The sequence below is a fragment of the Corythoichthys intestinalis genome, chromosome 8, assembly GCF_030265065.1.
Source record: "Corythoichthys intestinalis isolate RoL2023-P3 chromosome 8, ASM3026506v1, whole genome shotgun sequence".
Classification (NCBI taxonomy): Eukaryota; Metazoa; Chordata; class Actinopteri; order Syngnathiformes; family Syngnathidae; genus Corythoichthys; species Corythoichthys intestinalis.
Window position 1 is genome coordinate 49,532,152 of NC_080402.1, and position 21,753 is coordinate 49,553,904.

A 21,753-nucleotide genomic window follows, 5' to 3' on the forward strand; every position below is an offset into this window, starting at 1 on the left:
AATGTCTCTTAAGTCATTTTTAGCATCTTATTACCTTTTAATGCTTGGAACTGTTTGCATGTGAGCCAAATGTGAGCTTTCACAAAATAATATCAGTTTGGATTCACTCATAAAGACAAGTGCACCTAGTTACTAACACTTTGCAAATATTTAATGCTATTTAATACACTATTTATAATGCAATAAAAGATAATGACACTTCCTACCTGTAGCCTATAAAAGGTTAAAAACCATCTTTATGATTAGTAAATCTACTTCGATTGTACAATGATAGTGATTCAGAAATTCCTTAATTCTATCAACTCAGTCAGTCATTGATATCATTAGATTTCACATCCCAGTCAAAATGGATTGAACACTGAAGAAAAAAAGTCGAGGCAAAGACAGCCAGACTTGACTTTTTAATTTTTTTTTCTCTTGAAGTATTAAAAAAAAAAAAAGTCAAGTCTGGTTATCTTTGCCTTGACTTTTTGTCCAATTGTAAACCAGAGCGGGCCTGACCTCCCCATCAAAGGTGGAATAAAGCTTCTCTGGGGGACCGCTCCAAATGACGAGCAGGGCAAAGTTTATATTGTTCCCATGCAAATGAGCAAGTTCATCCCAGCCTGAGCCATGGAATAATGGTGGTGTAAACGATAAATTCCTGTGTCCCCCTTATTATATCCTTGAGGAGGAGAGCTCAAATGTTTCACTGTGTGAACAAGCCTGAAGACAATAAAAGAACAGCACGGAATGAATGATGTATTGGTAGACGTAATTATATAAAAATGAACCAAGTGCAATGTACAAATATGTGTAATTATATGTGGGGGGGGAAATGGGAATATAGCTACAACGTGTAACCCTGTCACTGGCAGCCAATGATGTAATTTATTAAATAATTTATTAAATCCCACTAAAGACGTTAGAACAGTAAGATGGTTGTTGATCTGTTTCCTTAGTTTTAATATTATAAGTTTAAGTTTAAGGGCGGCCGTGGCGCAGTTGATTGCTGGAGTTGTCCTTGAACCGAAGGGTTAGTGGTTCGATTCCCGGCTATGACTGAGTGAACGGGTAATTGTGTGCTAATGTAAAAGCGCTTTGGGCATGGTAACCATGCAGATAATGCGCTATATAAGTACTGTCCATCTACCATGTAATCAAATTCCAAAGTTTGTTTGCTCAATGCAAAAAAAGGCAAATTTTTTTACAGCAACTCTGGCTGCCTATAAGTTAACTCTTGTACAGATTCTGTAGATATGTGCACTTATAGATGAGCGAGAGAAATTTATTTCTGCTTGACATTGTGTAAGTTCTATCTTGCTCCATCATGTGTGGGACTGCAGGAAAGCGAGAGGAAAGCGTACAACCCACGCCCGTTTTGTAAAACCTACACCATGGACAAACAGCCGCTCAACACGGGCGAGCAGAAGGACATGACTGAGTTCTTCACAGACCTCATCACCAAGATTGAGGAAATGTCGCACGAGCTGGTAAATCACTCCTTCAACCTTTCCGCCCCCACCCTTTTTCACTTGACTGAACGTTTTCCTGCAAATGTTTTCATAGAAGAACACTGTGAAGACTCTGTTTGGAGGCGTCATCACCAACAATGTTGTTTCACTGGTCAGTTCAACGACATAGTCCACAAATATTTCAATGTTGACAAGAAACGATTCACACACACATTTTGCTTTCATTTGTGCTTTGGCAGGACTGCGACCACGTGAGTCAGACTGTCGAGGAGTTCTACACGGTCCGGTGCCAAGTGGCTGACATGAAAAACATCTACGTGAGTATTCTGGCTTTCGCACAGACACAAGAACACACATGCCACTTGTTAAAGTGTACTCCAGCGGAAAGAATGTAGTTCTATTTCATTCCTTCTGACCGCCAGAGGGCGGTGCTTAGCACCTGGATATCTACGTGTGCGCAGCACAAAGGTCGAGAATAAAATACCAACAAAGTCACGCCATTGGACGTGACCTGGGTGACGTCAGAGGTCGATAAGAGCCCCGCTCACCCAGCACTAGTTCCTTTTTCTACATTCTCGCATCGGCGAAGGTCGTATTACCGCGCTCGCCGGAAGCCTCGAAACCGGCTTGGTTGGAGCTACGTGGATTACGTCCTCCAGAGGCTGCGAGCTGCGGCTGGACTATCGATTTCTTCACGTTCTGGATTATCTTCAGTTGCATATTTTCTGTGAGTGTTTTCCGCTCCGGACTCTATTGATTGTATTGTTGTGAGTATATTTCGCTCTGATACGCTAATGTAGCACCGCGGCTATTTCCACCAATCATGCGGGCCCGCACTGGCTAATGTGTCGCCGCGGCGGTTTCTTCCGAACCGGGTTATTGATTAGGCTGTGAGTGTTTCCCGCTCCGCGCCATTTTTGTTTGGTGTGCAGTGAGTGTTTCCTCGCTCTTTGCATTTATACAACGGGAGTGTTTTTGCTCACTCTTTGCATTTCTACAACGGGAGTGTGTGAGTGTATTTTCGCTCCGCGCCTCCTCCAGCTGTAACCGAGTGGCTTGTTTGCTTCGAGCCTCAATACTGTGGACTGGTCCTCGAGTGTTATTCGCTCGGGGAGCCTCGTACTTTGCTGACTCACTCCGGAGTTCGTGAGTAGGGCTCGCACTGTGTGTAGGCATGTCGGGACCGCTCGTGAACGCGTGTGCTCGCTGTTTAGCCCACCTGAGCCCAGAAGACGGACACACTTTATGCCCGTCGTGTTTAGGTGTTGGGCATTTAAGAAAGGCGCTCACCGAGGAAGCGTGTCTTAATTGTGTCTGCATCCCGTTGTCGGAAAGGTCCGCTAGACTGGCTTTGGTGGAAAATGAAATTTCTCACGGCGCGTTGGCGTCGAGCCCAAAAAAGACGACCAAGCGCCATAAGAAGCAGCATGTTGGGGCCACCTCATCAAAGAAGGCTTGTGATACCGACCACATGCTATCTGCTAAGGTTGACACTTTGGCCTCTGAGTTCGCTCAGATTAAATCATTACTCCTGAATTTACAGCCAGGGGGGGATATGTGTGCAAACACAGGTGTCATTGATAGCGTGCCTGAGCAGGAGCACTGCAGTGTAGTTGGCCACCTGGAAGAGGACGTTGTGTCCATAGCAGCAAGTGACTCGCTGTTTAGGACCGGAGATGTTACCTATGGTGGTGACCTTGACATCGGGCCTTCTCCATGCCCCTCGGTAGCGGACTCTGACACTTCCGAGTCCCTACCCCCAGACTCTAGTCCTGGTTTGTCTTTCATAAAGCAAACTGTCCAATTAGCCCTTTCACAACTGGGTATTGAGACATTACCAGCTGAGAATTCGGTTTCTAATGCCTTCTTTAAGACCGCTCAGAAACCACAATTCTGTGTGCCAGCATCACAACCCTATATCAATGAGCTTCAGCTTTGCTGGACGGATCCTAAGTCGTCCACCCACTTGTCCCAAGACTGTAGGGCACTCAGCTCTATGCATGATGCTGCTCAATATGGGTTAAACAAGATGCCGTCGGTGGACAGCATTGTCGCGAGCCTGATAGTGGACCCAGCAGATGCTGCCCGCGCAGAGGCACGATGCCCGCGCCCACAGTGCCGGGTGACTGATGATCTCCTTACCAAGGCCTATGATGTTGCGGCTCGGATTGGCCGCTTGGGTAATACGTTTTCCCACCTTGCCCTGGCCCTTTCACAGTCATTGAGGGTTGCAGGTGTCAATGAAAGTTTACAGAACCTGAGCGATGCTTCCCTCCAGACATTTGCATATATGTCCAGAGAACTTGGCAGACTCATGTCGACACTTACTGTGACCAGACGCCAAGTATGGTTGGCACAGTCTCCTCTGACTGAGTCGTGTAGGGGTGCGCTTCGCACTCTACCTGTTGTTCCGGGTCAAGTGTTTGGCCCAGCAGCCCAACAAACCCTTGAGAGAGCTGTGGAAGCCAACAGGTCCCGGCAACAGTTTGTTGACCTGCAACGAGCTTCCAGGCCCCCCCACAGACGTGCTCCTACCTATCACTCTGCTACCAGGGCTCCACCTGCGCCGAGAACTGCACGTCCAGTTTCTGCGGATGGACATTCCTCTCTACGGCCTGTTTTTCGGGAGCCGACAGGAAGACCTCCAAGAGCCGACCGATTTCACAGACTTCAACACACTCGCCCCTCCAAGCACTCTACCGCTAGTAGGGGCAGGAACGGTAGAGTTTGACTACCATTGCCAGGGCCTCAGCCATTTTACCGAACTCCATCTCAGACGCTGGGTCGCCCTTGTTCCAGACCCATGGGTCATTTCAACTCTGTTCAGAGGTTACACTATTCAGTTCAAGCGTCGTCCCCCAAAGTTCAATGGGGTGAAGACAACAGTTGTGTCAGATCCAGGGAAACGTATGGCCCTCAGAAAAGAGATCGTAGAACTCTTACAGAAGGATGCTATAGAGTTGGTTCCCAGTTCAAACCTGTTGAAAGGGTTTTATTCAATTTATTTTCTTGTTCCGAAGAAGGACGGCGGATTTCGCCCTATCCTCGACCTGAGATCACTAAATTGTTACCTCAAGCGTCTAAAATTTCACATGCTTCGCACGACGGACGTTCTCCAATCAATCACTCAAGGAGACTGGTTTACAAGTGTGGATTTAAAGGACGCCTATTTTCACGTGCCAGTGGTACCACACCACAGGCCTTTCCTTCGCTTTGCCTTCGAAGGAAAAGCATACCAATACAGAGTGCTGCCATTCGGCCTCTCTTGCTCCCCGGACATTTTCAAGATGCATGGCTGCGGCGCTGGCCCCCCTGCAGAGCCGCGGCCTCAGAATTCTTCCTTACTTGGACGATTGGCTTGTGTGTTCACAGACTCGGGAACAAGCTCTCAGCCACACCACGCTGCTGTTGGACCATGTGAAGCAACTAGGTCTCAAGGTAAACCTTTCAAAAAGTCATTTGATTCCCAGCCAACATGTGATTTTCATCGGCATGAGCTTAAGCTCCTTAACTATGACCGCCTCTCCGTCGCCACAAAGGGTGGACGACGTTCTCCGAACGGTCACGCGTGTCAGACACAGTGCGAGTCTGTCATACGGGACCGTCCTCCAGTTGTTGGGGAAACTGACTGCACTATCAGTTGTGGTGCCATTGGGGCTTTTGTTTTTGCGCCCGTTACAGATTTGGATGAACGGTTTGGGATTAGATCCTACCCGACATCAACGCAGACTTGTGACTCTCTCAGGGCGTTGTCATCGACTTCTAAGGCCCTGGATGGACAGGCAGTTCATATGCAAAGGGGTCACGTTAGGTTCTCTTCCCTCACGCCGAGAAGTGGTTGTAACGGATGCGTCGCTTTCAGGCTGGGGAGCAGTGTGGAACCACAGGACGATCAGGGGTGTTTGGTCCCCACTGGAGAGACTTTGTCACATAAATGTATTGGAGCTTCGTGCTGTTCGACTTGGTCTCAAGCATTTTCTCCCTGCGCTGAGTGGAAAGCATGTTCTGGTTCGGTCGGACAATACGTCCACTGTCTACCATATAAACCACCAAGGGGGGACCAGATCTCCTCTCTCACTGGTGGAGGCTCAAAAACTTCTCCTGTGGGCTTTTCCACACCTTCTGAGTCTCAGGGCAGTCCATCTTCCGGGGGTGCGGAACTGTGCAGCAGACTTACTCTCCAGGCAGAAACCACCGCCTGGGGAGTGGAGGTTGAACCCTGCTGTGGTTCAGGAGATATGGGGGAGGTTCGGTGTTGCAGAGGTGGACCTCTTCGCTTCAGAAGCAACCACTCATTGTCAACTGTGGTTTTCCCTTGCGGAACCGAACAGTCCACTAGGTCAGGATGCCCTAGCACACTCATGGCCAGACTCTCTCCTGTATGCGTTTCCGCCTCTTCCTCTCTTAATGGTGACTCTGCACAGAATCAGCCAGAGCAATCACAGGGTGTTGTTGGTCGCTCCGTTCTGGCCAGGAAGAATGTGGTTTCCGTTGATTCTCAAACATCTCAATGGGGATCCTTGGCCTCTGCCCCAGAGAATGGACCTGTTGTCCCAGTTGGAGGGGAGCATCTGGCACCCCCACCCGGAGCGTCTTCACCTGTACCTGTGGCCTCTGAAGGGCCGGACTCTCTGTTAGAGTCCTGTACAGAGGCGGTTGTACAAACTGTACTTGATGCTCGTGCTACGTCCACGAGGGCGCTTTACAGTAACAGGCGGAGACTGTTCAATAAATGGTGTAAGGATCACGATGTGGATCCTGTGCGCTGCTCTGTGCCAATATTACTTAGCTATTTACAAGAACTTCTTGATAAGGGACTTTCTGTCCGATCAGTGGGCTCTCATTCCCTGGTGTGTCGGTTTTTGAAGGGTGCCCTTCGTCGACGGCCTCCAAGATTACCACGCGTCCCCACGTGGGACCTTCCGTTAGTCCTGGAGGGTTTGTGTTCAACCCCTTTTGAGCCTTTGGATGGGGCTGACCTTAAGTGGGTCACAATAAAAACTGCGTTCCTCCTCGCAATTACTTCAGCGAAGCGAGTGAGTGAATTACATGCTTTATCGATTTCTCCGAACTGTTTAAAGTGGAATCCTGACTGTTCTGGGGTTACATTATGGCCCAATCCGAGTTTTCTACCGAAGAGACTTTCAGCCTTTCACATTAACCAGCCAGTTACCCTGGCTGTGTTTAACGATGTGAGTGAACCTGACGGACATTTGCAAAGTTTGCTATGTCCTGTTCGTATGCTGAAGCACTATATTAGCGTGACTGCAAGCACTCGTAAAACAGATGCTCTTTTTGTATGTTTTGGTGACAAAAATAAAGGCTGCACAGTCTCGAAGCAACGCTTGTCACATTGGGTTGTCATAGCTATTCTTCAGGCCTATGAATCCAAAGGTCTTCAGCCTCCTAAAGTCACGTGCCATTCCACAAGGAAGATGGCAACTTCCTGGGCGGCACTGAGAGGTGTTCCTCTGAATGACATCTGTTCCGCAGCAACGTGGGCATCGTCTTGTACGTTTGCCCGCTTCTACAGAGTGAATGTGGCAGCTCCTCACCCGGTAGCTTCAGTAGTGCTGTCGGCTTCCTCTCACCGTGACTGATCCTCGGTATGTGTGGTGTCTTCGTGACATTGTTGGTATAAAGTCATCCAGGTGCTAAGCACCGCCCTCTGGCGGTCAGAAGGAATGAAATAGAACGAGAGTTACTTCTGTAACTAAGGTTCTATGAATTCCGGATGACCGCCAGAGCTGCCTGTCACTCAGACTCCCTGCGAGTACATTCCGAAAAGGAACTAGTGCTGGGTGAGCGGGGCTCTTATCGACCTCTGACGTCACCCAGGTCACGTCCAATGGCGTGACTTTGTTGGTATTTTATTCTCGACCTTTGTGCTGCGCACACGTAGATATCCAGGTGCTAAGCACCGCCCTCTGGCGGTCATCCGGAATTCATAGAACCTTAGTTACAGAAGTAACTCTCGTTTTTACTCGTACACTTCCCAGATCAGAGTATGGTTATGTTAGTTGGTAAATGAAGGAAACTGATAATTAAAACACCCATAGACATCCAATCCATTTCAACTGGGAAGGACTGGAAACGATTGTTCCTTTTTAAATGCCAGGACTGTTTTAGCCAATCAAATGCGAGTATCTCAAATTGTCCCGCCTACTCTTCATGTATTGGCTACCCACTGTGCTATCTGCCGTTACACTCTTTAATGGACCCAGGAAATGAAGCAAGCTTCATCTAAATCTCAGACATAGAAAGTTGAAAGACCGAGACATATTGCACAGGTACATTATCTATAAAGCGTGTGTGCCTATTTTTTAAAAGCTACATTTTACGTGTTTCAATTGTGTCAAAAATTGTCGCTGACTGAAGTGTTGTCGCACAATGGCTGCGCTCGCAAGCAGTGTCATTTATACTACTGCCGGTCTTGTCTTTTTCTTTAACGTTGATGTTTTTTGTGCGTGTGCACACCCAGGAGTCACTGGACGAGGTGACCATCAAAGACACGCTAGAGGGTGACAACATGTACACGTGCTCACACTGCGGCAAGAAGGTCCGCGCAGAGAAAAGGTCAGTGGGCTCGCTTCAAATAGGATATTAAGGATTGTTTTTGACAAATATCTGTTTAGCATGTGTGGGAAATTTTTCATCAAATTAGGGGCAGAGCTTGGGCTTTTTTCATATTCGCCCGGTTGTGATGTCACCAGCTGTACAAATTGAGAATTTGTGTGTGACGCAGGGCTTGTTTCAAGAAGCTGCCCGGCATCTTGAGCTTCAACACCATGCGCTACACCTTCAACATGGTCACTATGATGAAGGAGAAGGTCAACACGCACTTCTCCTTCCCGCTGCGCCTCGACATGACTCCCTACACCGAACACATCCTCATGGCCAAAGGAGAGCGCAAAGAGGGTGCGTGCGTGTCATTAGGATATCAGATGTTATCATTTATTTCATGTTTCTAAAGCACAGGTGTCAAACTCATCTTTTCCCAGGCCACATTTTAGTAATTTTATACCCCTTACGGGCATCATGACTACAAACTAAGGCTGTAACGATACGCGTATCAAAACAAATCGCGGTACTCAGTCACGATCCTGTCTTGTGGTGTGAGACGATAGAATCGTCGCATCGCCGAGTCAAAGCCAAATGTTTGCATTTGCTGATAACCTGCCTTGAGACGAACAGAGGCATCGACAATGACCTGTGAAATTGAAACAACGTTATGTGCTGTACCCCAACGAAGGGATAAAACAACTGGCAGGCAAAGAGTGAAGGAGTGAGTATCTTTTGTAATGCATACAAATGCATCAAAACATGTAACAAATAAATGTTACAATTAGATTATTTCACAATAAACATAAAATGAGAGTTGTGCATAAAAAAAACAAAGTTAATACACTCATGTGAAGCTGTCACAACATGAGGAGAGAATGAAGAGGCCGCTGGGATAAACATATAGTAGAGGTCCCTTTTAGTCAATTGGATGCCAGGTAATAGCCAATGGCAGAGCAGCTATAAGTATTTTACGGTCAGTAAACTCTGGGAGCTGCAAGTACCAGCCATACTGTATTTTTGCTTTTCGCATCCTGAAATTTCTTTTTTAACCAGAGGCAATATTTACCTGTTGAGGCATGTCTAAACATGAAAATTCTGTATGTAGAGACGTTCATATGTAGAGGTCCCACTGCATTATAATTCATTCATTTCTTAAAGTGATTTGTTCCACAAAATGTTAGTATTAATGTAATTTAGGTAAAATATTTTTCACATTTGGGAAAATCTTTATCGAAATGTTAGAAGAATCGTGTCGTGAAATTTTGTATCGTTACACTTATAGCCCTACTGCAAACCCATATAAATGTGATCGCCAAATGGATATTTGGTTTTGAAATCAGAAGTATTACAACAAAAAATCTCGAGGTTGTTAAACGTTGACCAGCTGCAGTTTTCAGGTCCCTAAAAAGTTTAAAATTCAATAATCTTGGTAAAGTGTCTCAAAAAGGAATTGAATTTCATGTTAAGTCTTAAGCGGATTGAGGAGGCCAACGAGAGGAAACGGGCCAAGTATCAGGAACTAGTGGAGGAGTGCAGGGGAAGGGGCTGGAGGACTTTCTATGAGCCCATAGAAGTCGGCTGTCGAGGCTTCGCAGGACGCTCCCTCTGTAAAGTCCTTGACCGGCTGGGAATCACAGGGGTGGCCAAGAAAAGGGCCATTCAGTCTGCAAGTGAAGCTGCAGAGAAAGCCACAAGGTGGTTGTGGTTGAAGAGGGCAGATCCGTGGGTTGCTACTGGGACACAAGCCGGGACTTGATCCACCCCGGCTGGGTCACTAGGACGAGGGTGTCTGATGTTGCGAGACCCGAAACACTCAATGAATCCTAGATACATCACTGATGATGTGTCCCAGTGCATCCAGGAGATGTATCTTTCAAGTTAAAGTGCCTGTGACACATAAAAAGCATGTTTATATCTTAATACACGCGGTATTTTATGCTTCTGAATGAAATGGACCGCTTGGATGTGTGTGGAAGCGATCGCTATATATATTTAGTTTTTTTAATCCCGCGCCATGAAAATGAGTGAATTCCGACAACATTCTCGAGTTTAGAAAGAGGGCGCTGTGACGTGTACAGAGGAAGGAGTCCTCTTCACTATACAGCCGTACTGTTGTATGAGAAGGACTAAGGATTCAGCTGATTTTGCGGATTAATATGTTTATTTTTCGCATCACGCCAGCCAAACGGCTGCAAAAAAATCTTGCTGTAGGAGGGAGAGGCGTGTGCGCCATTTTGGGGTTTCAAAAGGTTCCCATTCACTGGTGGATATTTGCCAAAACAAACCCTACTACTGTGGGACCATGGGACTTACGAGGAAGTGAGTAAACATCGTGTTTTGTATTGTGTCAGATACTGGGATCATTTTAATATGTAGGTGGCTTGCATTTTGTGACATGCTCCTTGTCCCCTCGGCCGACAACCGGTGGCTTGTCACACATCCCCATGCCGGGAGAGCACTACTAGTATACTCGGCTTATTCCCCTCTTCATTCAAGTGCCCAGAGTTCTGTCAAATTTTCCAACTGATCATAAATCGCAACTTTGAGTTAAAAATAGCCGTGAATACAGGGATTACAAAGTAAACAGTACAAACTTTCTTTAAATAAAGGACTACTACGTTTGATCATGGATTAGCATGTCATTGTCCAGCTGCTTCCCCGGCGAGCTCCCCTGTCCTAGTAGCTAGGAACTAGCTGTAAATTGCTTTCCGCCGGGCGGGTTGCCGATCGGCGAAGACAATCGACAACCCAGTCGTCATGTGAAATTATCCGGGCTAGTTGTGTGTGATTTTCCACTTCGAAGACTTTGAAACATCACTCGGTTCAGGTTAGCATGTCTGCTCGCTGTCATGCCTCTTGGTTTGTTTACATTCTCCGAAGCTGGGGAAGGGAAATGACATAAGCCCGAATTAGGTGGCATAAAATATCGTTTGAGAGGTGCGAAAGTGTGTAATTATATTTTTGTGTTCATGTGTTTTTTTTCTACTGTATTGCTTTGTAAGGTGAGCCCAAGGCATCGGAGAGTTCTGAATATGACCTAATCGGCGTGACGGTGCACACGGGCACTGCGGATGGAGGCCATTACTACAGCTTCATACGAGACATAGTCAACCCTCACGCATACAAGAATAACAAGTGGTGAGCAGAGAGCTGCACACCCACGCACACAGACACACACACACAAACTCGCAACAGTTTCAAAATGGCATCTGTGCAGGTACTTGTTTAATGACGCTGAGGTGAAGCCTTTCGATTCGGCACAGCTGGCATCCGAGTGCTTCGGCGGAGAAATGACGGTAAGACCAACATGCCACAATGTTACGGCCATGTTAGAGGTGTTCGCTTCACAGTAATGGGCTAGCCTGCAAGATAATGCATTCATTGAGCGCTTTCGCATTGTACCGACCACCTTTTTTTTGTGTGTGTGTGTGTCCTCTAGACCAAAACGTACGACTCTGTTACTGACAAGTTCATGGACTTCTCCTTCGAGAAGGTAAACACCAATCCATTCAAATGCATTCGAGGTTTTTATGCTATATGCCACTTTGAAGAGGACGTGTTCCGTGTTTTGTTTTTGTTAGACACACAGTGCCTACATGTTGTTCTACAAGCGCGTGGAGCTTCAGGAGGACAACGCCAAGGATTTCACCTTTGATGTTTCTCCAGATCTGTTAGAGGTACGTCTCACAAGCGCTCTCAAGACATATTTACCCATCTTACTAAGTGGATCTTTTAACATGTTTGTGTGTCTTGAAGTGGATCTGGCACGACAACATGCAGTTCCTCCAGGACAAGAACATATTCGAACACACCTACTTTGGGTCAGTCTCACCAGCAGCACAGCGACATTTGCTTTTGCATGTATCAAAATGTTACTAGATGTTTCTGCACTGCAGGTTCATGTGGCATTTATGCAGTAGCATCCCCAGCACGCTTCCTGACCCCAAAGCCATCTCCCTCATGACAGCCAAGGTAACCCGCTTCGTTCACTCTTCCTTCATGTTAATTTAAAACATGCAAGTAGTTTGTTTGACATCAAAAGTCTTTTTCACTGATCTTTTTCCATTTAATTTTGTAGCTCAGTACATCATTCGTCCTGGAGACCTTTATTCATTCTAAGGAAAAGGTGAGGTTATTGAATGTTCATTGTTGCATATTCTTTGTAAACGTGAAGTTAAGTACTGTAGCATTTTCCTCAATTTTAAGTACAGTGGTACCTCTACTTACGAAATTAATTGGTTCTGGAAGAAGTTTCTAAACCTGAAAATTCTGTAAGTAGAGACGCATTTTCCATGTAAATGCCTCAATCCGTTACAAGCCCCCCAAAATTCTGATATAAATCTTTCATAAAGCATAAAAATGCATGTAACAAATACATGTTACAAGTAGATTATTGCGCAGTAAACATAAAATCTGAGTTGTGCATCATGCATTAAACCAAGAATAGCGTAAAGAATAAAGTTAAAGTTGTCGGAAAACGAGGGGCGAATGAAGAGACTCTGGGAAATACACATACAGTAGTGATCCCTCTCGGACCAACCGGATGCCAGAAATGCTAGGCATTAGGTATTGGCAGAGCAAGTATAGGTATGTTACGTTCAATAAAGTCTGGAAGCTGCGAATACCAGCAGTACTGTATTTTTGCCTTTTGTATCCTGAAATTTCTCTCTTAACAAGAGGTAATATTTTCATGTTGAGGCGTGTCTTAACCTGAAAATTCTGTATGTAGAAACATTCTTAAGTTGATGTTCCACTGTATAATTATGTTGCATTAATTTGTTCCAGACCCTCAATGTTACATCCTGTATATTAAAACAGAAAAAAATAGCACTAAAAATTACTAAACAAATACATTTAAATGTCGGACTTAATCTATGAATTCCTAATTTTCCATTGTTAACTCCCAATTCCAACTTTTTAAGTACAATTATTAATGTTTTAAAACACATATGCATAAGTTATGAAAATTGCCGTATGGTTAACTTGTACTGGTATAGCAAGTATGTAATTACAATGATTCATATATATTCACATGTTTCAAAAGTGAGAGAGTTGAGTGGGCCCTTTGTGCCAAATACCAGAGCATTAGAGTATGGTGTGCAACAGTAAGACATTTGGGACAATTTATGCTACCTATTTCAAAAGTAAACTGTATGTTGTGTGTGTCATCAGCCCACCATGCTGCAGTGGATTGAACTCCTCACCAAACAGTTCAACAATAGCCAGGCGGCCTGCGAGGTGCGTATGCATGCACACATTCACAGTTGTGAACACCTCCCTGATGACCTATTGCTCTCCTGGCAGTGGTTTTTGGACAGAATGGCAGATGACAACTGGTGGCCCATGCAAATCCTCATCAAGTGCCCCAATCAGATTGTCAGACAGGTATTTTTTGTTGTTGTTATTGTCGTTGTTGTTGACAACACATCTGCTTAGAGCTGCCTTGTTGTCAGATGTTTCAGAGGTTGTGCATCCACGTCATTCAAAGGCTACGCCCAGTCCAGGCTCACCTATACCTACAGCCCGGCATGGAAGACGGGTGCGTTCCATTTTTCACTACTGTAACGCAGACTGTCCACGGATGGTTATTGGGTGTTAGTTCCTGAGCTAACCAGGTGGACCATGTCCATAAGCAGTGCTTCTCAAACAGAAAGGCGAGAAACTGTAGCAAAATTCTGGTGTGCAAAATTACAATAAGACCTACATAATTATGGGGATCGTAGCACCAATATAATTTATCAAAATAAACCATTTACTGTTTCTCTTTAGCTTAGATTGGGGTCGTTTTAGCACCACAAATATGACATTCCCAGATTTGTCTTTCACAGAATAAAACAAATCATACGAATTAAATCTTAAATTCTTAAGTAAAAAAGGTTTTGTTTTGTTGTTTTTTTTAAAGACCATACGCCTGTTTTTTTTTTTTTTAACTCTTAAAGGCCTGCAACATGAAGCAATTGTCAGCAAATCCAAAAATTTGAAAAATAAGGTCTTAATTGAACTTTTTATCAAATTTGTGAAAAAAAATAAATAAATAAATCAAAATGAATGTTTAATAAGCACTCTTAATATCTATAACATTAGCTAAATCCTGTTTTTTTTCCCTCATGGAACCTGCAGATGAATGTGTTGACTTGCAGACATCTTTTTTTTTTTCAAAATTCTGAACTAGTCACAAAATCATGAAATTCTAAGTGTATCAAATTTGACACATCAGCAAAATAAAGCGTTTTAAAGTGTTAAGGCATCGTTTCCAAACTAAAAGGATTCATATTACTCCAATAAAATCTTATATTGAAATGAAATTTAAAACATGACTTTCTACAAACTTTTTTCCCAGTGACAAAAGACTGAGATGACGAAGTGATGGCTGCACATTTTACACTTGATTCATACATCCACTTATACTTGTAGAGCCGACGTCATAGATCTTGTCAGTTCCAAGTGTACTCCTTCTCCTGCTGACCAGATTATTTCTTAGTCTGAGACCTGTGATCTGGATTTAGTTTGACTCAAAAGACCTGGAGACAAAATCAATTTTGACTTGCAGATTGTAGACCTGATCAGTTTTGACTGACAAACCACACCAAGTCTGACTTGGAGACCTCTTGACCAGATTAGTTTTGACTAGTGTTGCACCGATACCATTTTTTGGCCCCGATACCGATGCCTGGCTGTGTAGTATCGGCCGATACCGATACTATTCTGATACCACTCCATTTGGGGAAAAACAATAAATAAATTTATATATATATATATAATATATTTAAATATTTATAAAGAGGGGTGCAGGAGCAGAAACTGCTTTTTCAGCCTTGTCTGCGTTTTCCGCCATATGCATACTGTTTATATGAAGAGCCATACTTGGATGTGAAATCACTGCAATCTTGTCTTTGTCAGGCTGCTTGCCTTTGTGAAACAGGAAAAAGGCGAATAAAAAGTGAATCCAGTACTTTTTATTGCATACCTGGTATCGGTGACAAATAATGATAATAATTTAATATAATTGATCACAGCATCCAGTCTCTATCAGCCTCCCTCTCTGTGCAACCAGCAGCAACATAACAATTCCATCTTTATAGCAAAGCGCAAATGCAAGCAGCGCACGAGTGAGTATCCGATGCGCACAACTTGGCCGCTTAGCCTACTTCTACAGCACTTTTGAATTGACTTGCCACCTGTCCCTTGAAATAGGGAATTGTTCCGAATTGGGAATTAAAAGTTGCGTTCCGTATTGAACCAATACGAAATATATATAAATACAGTCCCTGTCGCCTGTACCGCTTTGGGCGCGTTGGGGGCGTCACTTATTTCGATTTCTGCAAGGTGGCAACACTACTTTTGAAACAGTTCTCAAATTACTGTGGCATTTCTTTCAGTAAAAGACAATGCTTGGCATGCAAAGTGATAACGTCTCATCACACAACACAGCGTGTAATGAGTGTCAGAATAAAGAAGGCTGCATTCAAGTGATACCAGTAAATGGTATCGGCGCCCTGTTTGTTGGGACTCGCCGATACCACCATTTTAGTGCCGTATTGGCCCCCCCGCCGATACAGGTATCTGTATTGATGCAACATTAGTTTTGACCTTTATTTTCTTTAGATCACATCACTTTTGACTCGAAGACCAGAAGAACTGTTTTGATTTAGAGACCTCCAGATTGGATCTGTTTTGACGTTTACTTCTGTAGACCTGTTGACATTCGACTTTAAGACTTGATGGGTTTAACCTATAGACAAGATCACTGATCACTTTTGACCAGTTTTAACTAAAGGACCACATAGATTTTAATTTGAAGACGTCGACACAGTATCAGTTTTCCTTTTTAGTAACTTGTTCAGGTTTGCCTTAAAGACTTGATTAATTTGACCTCTAGACAAGATCATCGATCACTTTTGAGCCATAGACTCAACTGTTGACTCTGGCAGCCTTTGTGACCTTGATGTTGTCCCTCCCGCAGGTCTGATGACATGGACGGGTCAGTGGAGGACATTGGCAGCCGCTCTTGCGTGACCCGCTTCGTGAAGACGCTGCTATCAATTATGGAGCACGGAGTCAAGCCTCACAGCAAACACCTCACTGAGTACTTTGCCTTCCTCTACGAGTTTGCAAAGATGGGAGAGGAAGAGGTAGGTCGGAAGGAAGGACGGTCTGGAGACTAGCAGCTGCGAAAAATTTATGTGTTGTCTTTTCCCCCTTTCCAGAGTCAATTCCTCCTGTCGCTGCAAGCCATCTCCATTATGGTGCACTTCTACATGGGAACCAAAGGACCAGAGAATGTGAGTTGAAGACACGTATGCCAATGGTAACTAAACACAAAAGGTAAGGTTACTTTTAATTTTTCGGGCGTTTGGATTTCCTCCTCAGCCACAAGTGGAGGTTCTTTCAGAGGAGGAGGGAGAGGAAGAAGACGAGGAGGAGGACATCCTCTCCCTGGCTGAGGAGAAATATCGTCCGGCCGCTCTGGAGAAGATGATCGCTCTCATCGCCCTCCTGGTGGAGCAGTCGCGCTCAGAAAGGTACATGTTGAGATGATTTTGGTCTATTTGTTTTTACATATTATTTTCTCCATTCTTAGAGGTCTAAATAATTTGGATTTGTATTCTTAAATACTTTGAGCAACCCTCTGTCACATGAAGGTAATTTCTACTAAGTGTTGTCCTTTTAACCAACCATGGTATGTGCACAGACACCTGACACTGTCGCAGAGTGACATGGCGGCACTGACGGGCGGCAAAGGTTTCCCGTTCCTCTTCCAGCACATCCGAGACGGCATCAACATCCGGCAGACATGCAACCTCATCTTCAGCCTCTGTCGCTACAACAATCGCCTGGCCGAGCACGTACGTTGTTTTTTGCACGTTTTTTTGGACTTTTTCTGTGTCTTATGTGTGCGTTTCTGTGTGTAGATTGTGTCCATGCTGTTCACCTCCATTGCCAAGCTGACACCCGAGGTAAGTCTTTTTGGTCATGTGGACACACCACATTATATTGATATGCTAACTTCCTTAGCGTTAGTAGTTGACTTCTTACTTAATTGACATTGTAGTATTTAAATCAATGTCAAATCACAACTCATCTTTCACTGAGGGAAAGCTCAAAGTGTGTCCACCTGTTAGTGCTTTGTGACAGTGGAGGGGCTCTGCGGCACACGCTGCTCTGTAAGGAAAGAAACCAGAGTGCCATAAGTCCAGTCTCCAAACACATGTAGCTATAATAATAATAATAACAATAAAAAATACTAGAAATAGAAGCTTAATTTTTCGCTAGACGTTTTTAACAAAGGAAGTGTTGCTGTGATGATTACGAAAGTCTCTGGTTTAACTCTGAGCAACGGAATGAAAATTGGAAAAAGCCTCCCGTAGATGTTAATACGACAAGATGACTGATTCGCTCATTTCGCTGTCATGGGCGGGATAAACACAGCCTTTAGCCAATGTCTCGTTTCGGTTCGCTGTAGTGGAAAAATGTACTCTCAACTCTGGAGACGCACCAGCGTCCACACTGTTTAATAGACTGTGAAGCTGCGCGAATGAAAGAAAAGCAAGCCGCATCGTAGGATTTTACCGCATATTTAGTCAATGACATGTACATACATCAGTATCCATTTGATCACTTATTTTTTTGACATTTTGGGGGAAGCTGAGCTTCTCTTGCAGTCTTAGAGCAATTGCCGCTGATCATAACATGTGTAATCTAAAATTGAATTGGTATGCAATGCATACTCCAACTGTGCTGCGCAAAAGAACATATCTCAACGTTAAATTTTAAGTCTAACTTGATCAAATTTAAAAAATTTTACTGAACAATGTATTCTTTCAATGAATAGGAACTGGATGCTGAGTTTGGTACTTATGCACCAACAGATTTGAAAATAAATAAAAAGCTTTTCATTTTTTATATTTGTTTAATAAGAATCGCTTTGCCTTAGTTGAGTGAAAATATAACTTTTTTTTTTTTTTCAATCTTTTTTTTTTTTTTTTTTTTGTTTCTTCAGGCTGCTAATCCTTTCTTCAAGCTGCTTACCATGCTGATGGAATTCGCGGGTGGCCCCCCGGGGATGCCCTCTTTTGCCTCTTACATCCTGCAGAGGATCTGGGAGGTAAATGCCAGATACAAACTCCAAGCAGTCTAAACATCAAATTCAATTCCCATCGCAACAATATTTAGACAAACACATCCAGGTATTAAGTGCTCTCCATTTACAATTTACCATTTAATAATATTTAATCAACCAACCCGCAGTAGGGCAGCTTGACTCAGGTGCTAGAGTGGTTCTCAGCCTTTTGTGAGGATGTCTAAGTTTTTGGGAGCAAGATACTAAATTACCAACTGATCCTGGAAATTTGGGATAATAATCAAATTGAATCGAATGGAAGTCCTTTGTCCTTGTGGCTTCCTCACCACTACTCATACACTTCCTGCCCTGTCATACCCTGATCTCTCCTGTGTTCCCTCTCCTTCCTTTCTTTCTCCTGTCTATTTCCTTGACAAAACACACAATATAAATACTATATAATAATAATATAAAATAATAAATATAAACTACTATAGGATTATGGCAAACTCCCTAGTGGCACATTGAAACTGTTCCACCATATAAAGGATATACCATTCTGCATTTGATTCCATTCAAGACAGGTAAAGTATAGAAACTGGGTTTAAAAACTTGTAGACTAAACATATTTGGAAATGACATGTTGCCGGAGGTTTTTATTTTTAATTTTACTTTTTTGTCTCCTCAGGTTATCGAGTACAGCCCTTCTCAGTGTCTGGACTGGTTGGCGGTGCAGACTCCTCGGAACAAGCTAGCCCACAGCTGGGTTCTGCAGAACATGGAGAACTGGGTGGAGCGCTTCCTTCTGGCGCATAACTACCCTCGCGTGCGCACCTGTACGTAAGCCTTCCTGCAATATATGGCCTTTAAATACAAGCTCAAAAGAAAATTTCAATTTGATCTTTTTTTTCCACACACTGTTCTTAGCGGCGGCCTACCTTCTGGTGTCGTTGATCCCCAGCAACTCCTTCCGTCAGATGTTCCGTTCCACGCGCTCGCTGCACCTGCCCACCCGCGAGCTGCCGCTGTCGCCTGACACCACAGCGGTGCTGCACCAGGTCTACAACCTCTTGCTGGGCCTGCTGGGCCGGGCCAAGCTCTACGTAGATGCCAGTGTACACGGCACAACCAAGCTGGTGCAATACTTCAGCTTCATGACCTACTGCCTCATCTCGAAGACTGAGAAGCTCATGTTCTCTCTCTACTTCATGGACCTGTGGAACCTCTTCCAGGTACACTCCCATGCAAGGCTGAAACTCTCCTTTATCAATATGAATTATCTGCCAATTGCATCCCTTGAATTTAGGATGTCCCAGGTTAAAAAGATAGGGATTTTAAAATGTATTCATTTTTGTTTTAAGGATTAACTCATTGTCTGCCATTGCTGGCAATAGATGCCCAAACTAATTAGACTGGGGAGCTGGATGTCTATCGCTGCAGCGAAACAAGATCACTCGATGCCAGCCTTCCCATTTCAAATCAAATTAACGTCTATCGCTGTCAGTGTTCAGGGAATAAGGTATGGGCTGCAAGCAATAAAACAATTCAGAGGTATAACAATTAGGGATGTCCCCGATCTAATCATGTGATCAGAAATCTGGTTTCAGCACGTCACTTTCAGAAGATCGGAATTAGGTGCAAAAGATATTATTTAAGGGCTAGAAAGCAACAAACTAAGATGTACAATGAAATCGTCAAAATAAAAAAAATGTATGTTTCTTACTACACAACATTTTTAGAAGATCAGAATTGGGAAATTTAAAGATTTCTTTTTTTCCATTCAATAAACTTAATTCAATAAACTTTATTTAACCCTTGGGAGAGTTCCGTCAGGGAACTTAGTTTCCAGTGCCCAAAACAACACAGCAGCAAAGATAAAAAGTATAAGGTGCAGGATAGTAAAAAAGTGCTAGAGTAAAAGGGATTAAAAACATGAAATTAAATTTGAAAATGAAATACAAATACAAATGCTACTAATTAAGACGAATAATAAAAGGAATAATAACACCAGACGGACACTAGCAGAAGGACCAAGTTAGAGATGCTAAAGTGCTAATAGTGCAGTATTGTCCCTCGCCCTCCCACCTAAAGTGGAGTGGAGTGGAGTGGACAAAGGAGTCTCTCAGTCCGTTAGTTCTGCACCTTGGGAGGAGCAGCCTATTGCTGAACGAGTTCCTCTGTGTACGGATGACAGCGTGTAGAGGGTGACTGGCATTGTTCATGATAGCCAGGAGTTTTCTCATTGATCTCCTCTCTACCACTGACACCAGAGTGTCCAGGGTCATGCCGACCACAGAGCCCGCGCGCCTGAACAGTTTGTCCAACCTGTTGTCCCTCTTAGCGATGCTACCACCTCAGCACACCACGGCAAAAAACAATACACTGGCCACCACACGCTGATCAAATATCTGCAGCAATTTCTTACAAATGTTAAAAGATTGCAGTCTCCTTAAAAAGTAGTCTGCCCTGGCCCCTCTTGTACAATTTATATATATTGTGAGACCAGTCCAGCTTTTAATGGCTAAAAAGCAACTAAATAATGGAGATGGATAAGGATATTGTCGAAAGAAACAAAAAAAATGTTTTTTAATGGACGAATAAATTGCCTAGGTATCGGATCGGCAGATTGAAATCGGATGCTAAAAAATGTAGTGCTGCAACGATTAATCAATTAACTCGAGTAATTTGATTAGAAAAAAGTTTCAAATCAAATTTGGCTGCTTCGAGAATTTAATTCAAGTGACGTAACCTAAAAGGTTTATGCATTCGTTTAGTTTAGAAGTATATTCAGCAGTTTTTTGTGGGAATGTAGGTTAGAACGATTTGTCAAGAGCATTGTAAAAAAAAATTTTTTTTTTTAAATTGGCATTTTATAGCATTTAAGCTTGCTGACTTTTGCTACGCAAGTTAGAGGTTAGATTTTGTGCCCGAACCCGACCCGATCGGGCCCACAATTTAAGCATTCACGTTCGGGTCAGGTCGGGTCGGGCCGCCATGCCGGACTAATAAATTATTTAAAAAAAAAAAAAAAAAAAAAAAAATGGAGAGCATGCTCTCTGTATTGCGCTTTTGCTTGTGCGTGTGCACGAACACCGTGGCGCCGGCCGCTTTTTCTTCTTGTCCTCCCGCTGCACGGCCGAGGCGCCGCCCTCTCCTGTTCCCTCTCCTTGTCAGAGAGGCGCGTCCATGTGAGAACAATATCCCACACACTCAGAAATATGTTTAACAAACTTTCCCAGCGTTATTTCGTTGTGTGAATGCTTTGATAATTCTCAAAAAAATATGTAGATTATTTAAACATTAAGAAAACTTGCGTTTTTTTCTGCCAACTCGAAGAAATGAAAATAAATTGCTGCTGCTGCGTTTTTTCCGCGTCACTCAAAAAAAAAAAAAAAAAAAAAAAAAATCGGGTTTTTCGGGCTCGGGCCTGCAAATCTAGTTAAATGATCGAGCTCGGGCCGGGTCGGGCCTCAATACCAGCGGGCCGTGTCGGGTCGGGCTGGATTTTTTAGGCCCGAACTAGGCTCTAATGCAAGTTAGCATTTTATTTTGTATTCGCAATTTTAGCAAGCCAAAAAAAGTGTGATTGCAGGCATAAACACTTGTTTCTTTGTTTTACATTTCCTAAAATTTATTTTGCAACAAATTAAAAGTTCTTTATCCGATTACTCAATA

General features: G+C 43.8%; 1 protein-coding gene across 5 annotated transcripts in view; it reads left to right on the forward strand.

The window, feature by feature from the left end:
- Positions 1 to 21,753, forward strand: part of usp34 (ubiquitin specific peptidase 34) — a 120,486-nt gene that overhangs the window by 81,673 nt on the left and 17,060 nt on the right. For all 5 annotated transcript variants that reach the window (XM_057842813.1, XM_057842817.1, XM_057842814.1 and 2 more), the window contains 23 exons: positions 1,326 to 1,472; positions 1,549 to 1,605; positions 1,694 to 1,771; positions 7,936 to 8,030; positions 8,200 to 8,372; positions 11,021 to 11,156; positions 11,236 to 11,314; positions 11,458 to 11,511; positions 11,600 to 11,695; positions 11,775 to 11,839; positions 11,915 to 11,990; positions 12,097 to 12,144; positions 13,191 to 13,256; positions 13,323 to 13,403; positions 13,472 to 13,557; positions 15,982 to 16,150; positions 16,226 to 16,300; positions 16,389 to 16,540; positions 16,711 to 16,864; positions 16,931 to 16,975; positions 18,019 to 18,123; positions 18,767 to 18,914; positions 19,006 to 19,310. In XM_057842813.1, coding sequence (XP_057698796.1) covers positions 1,326 to 1,472; positions 1,549 to 1,605; positions 1,694 to 1,771; positions 7,936 to 8,030; positions 8,200 to 8,372; positions 11,021 to 11,156; positions 11,236 to 11,314; positions 11,458 to 11,511; positions 11,600 to 11,695; positions 11,775 to 11,839; positions 11,915 to 11,990; positions 12,097 to 12,144; positions 13,191 to 13,256; positions 13,323 to 13,403; positions 13,472 to 13,557; positions 15,982 to 16,150; positions 16,226 to 16,300; positions 16,389 to 16,540; positions 16,711 to 16,864; positions 16,931 to 16,975; positions 18,019 to 18,123; positions 18,767 to 18,914; positions 19,006 to 19,310 — 2,490 coding nt within the window. The remainder of the gene's footprint in view (positions 1 to 1,325; positions 1,473 to 1,548; positions 1,606 to 1,693; positions 1,772 to 7,935; positions 8,031 to 8,199; positions 8,373 to 11,020; positions 11,157 to 11,235; positions 11,315 to 11,457; positions 11,512 to 11,599; positions 11,696 to 11,774; positions 11,840 to 11,914; positions 11,991 to 12,096; positions 12,145 to 13,190; positions 13,257 to 13,322; positions 13,404 to 13,471; positions 13,558 to 15,981; positions 16,151 to 16,225; positions 16,301 to 16,388; positions 16,541 to 16,710; positions 16,865 to 16,930; positions 16,976 to 18,018; positions 18,124 to 18,766; positions 18,915 to 19,005; positions 19,311 to 21,753) is intronic.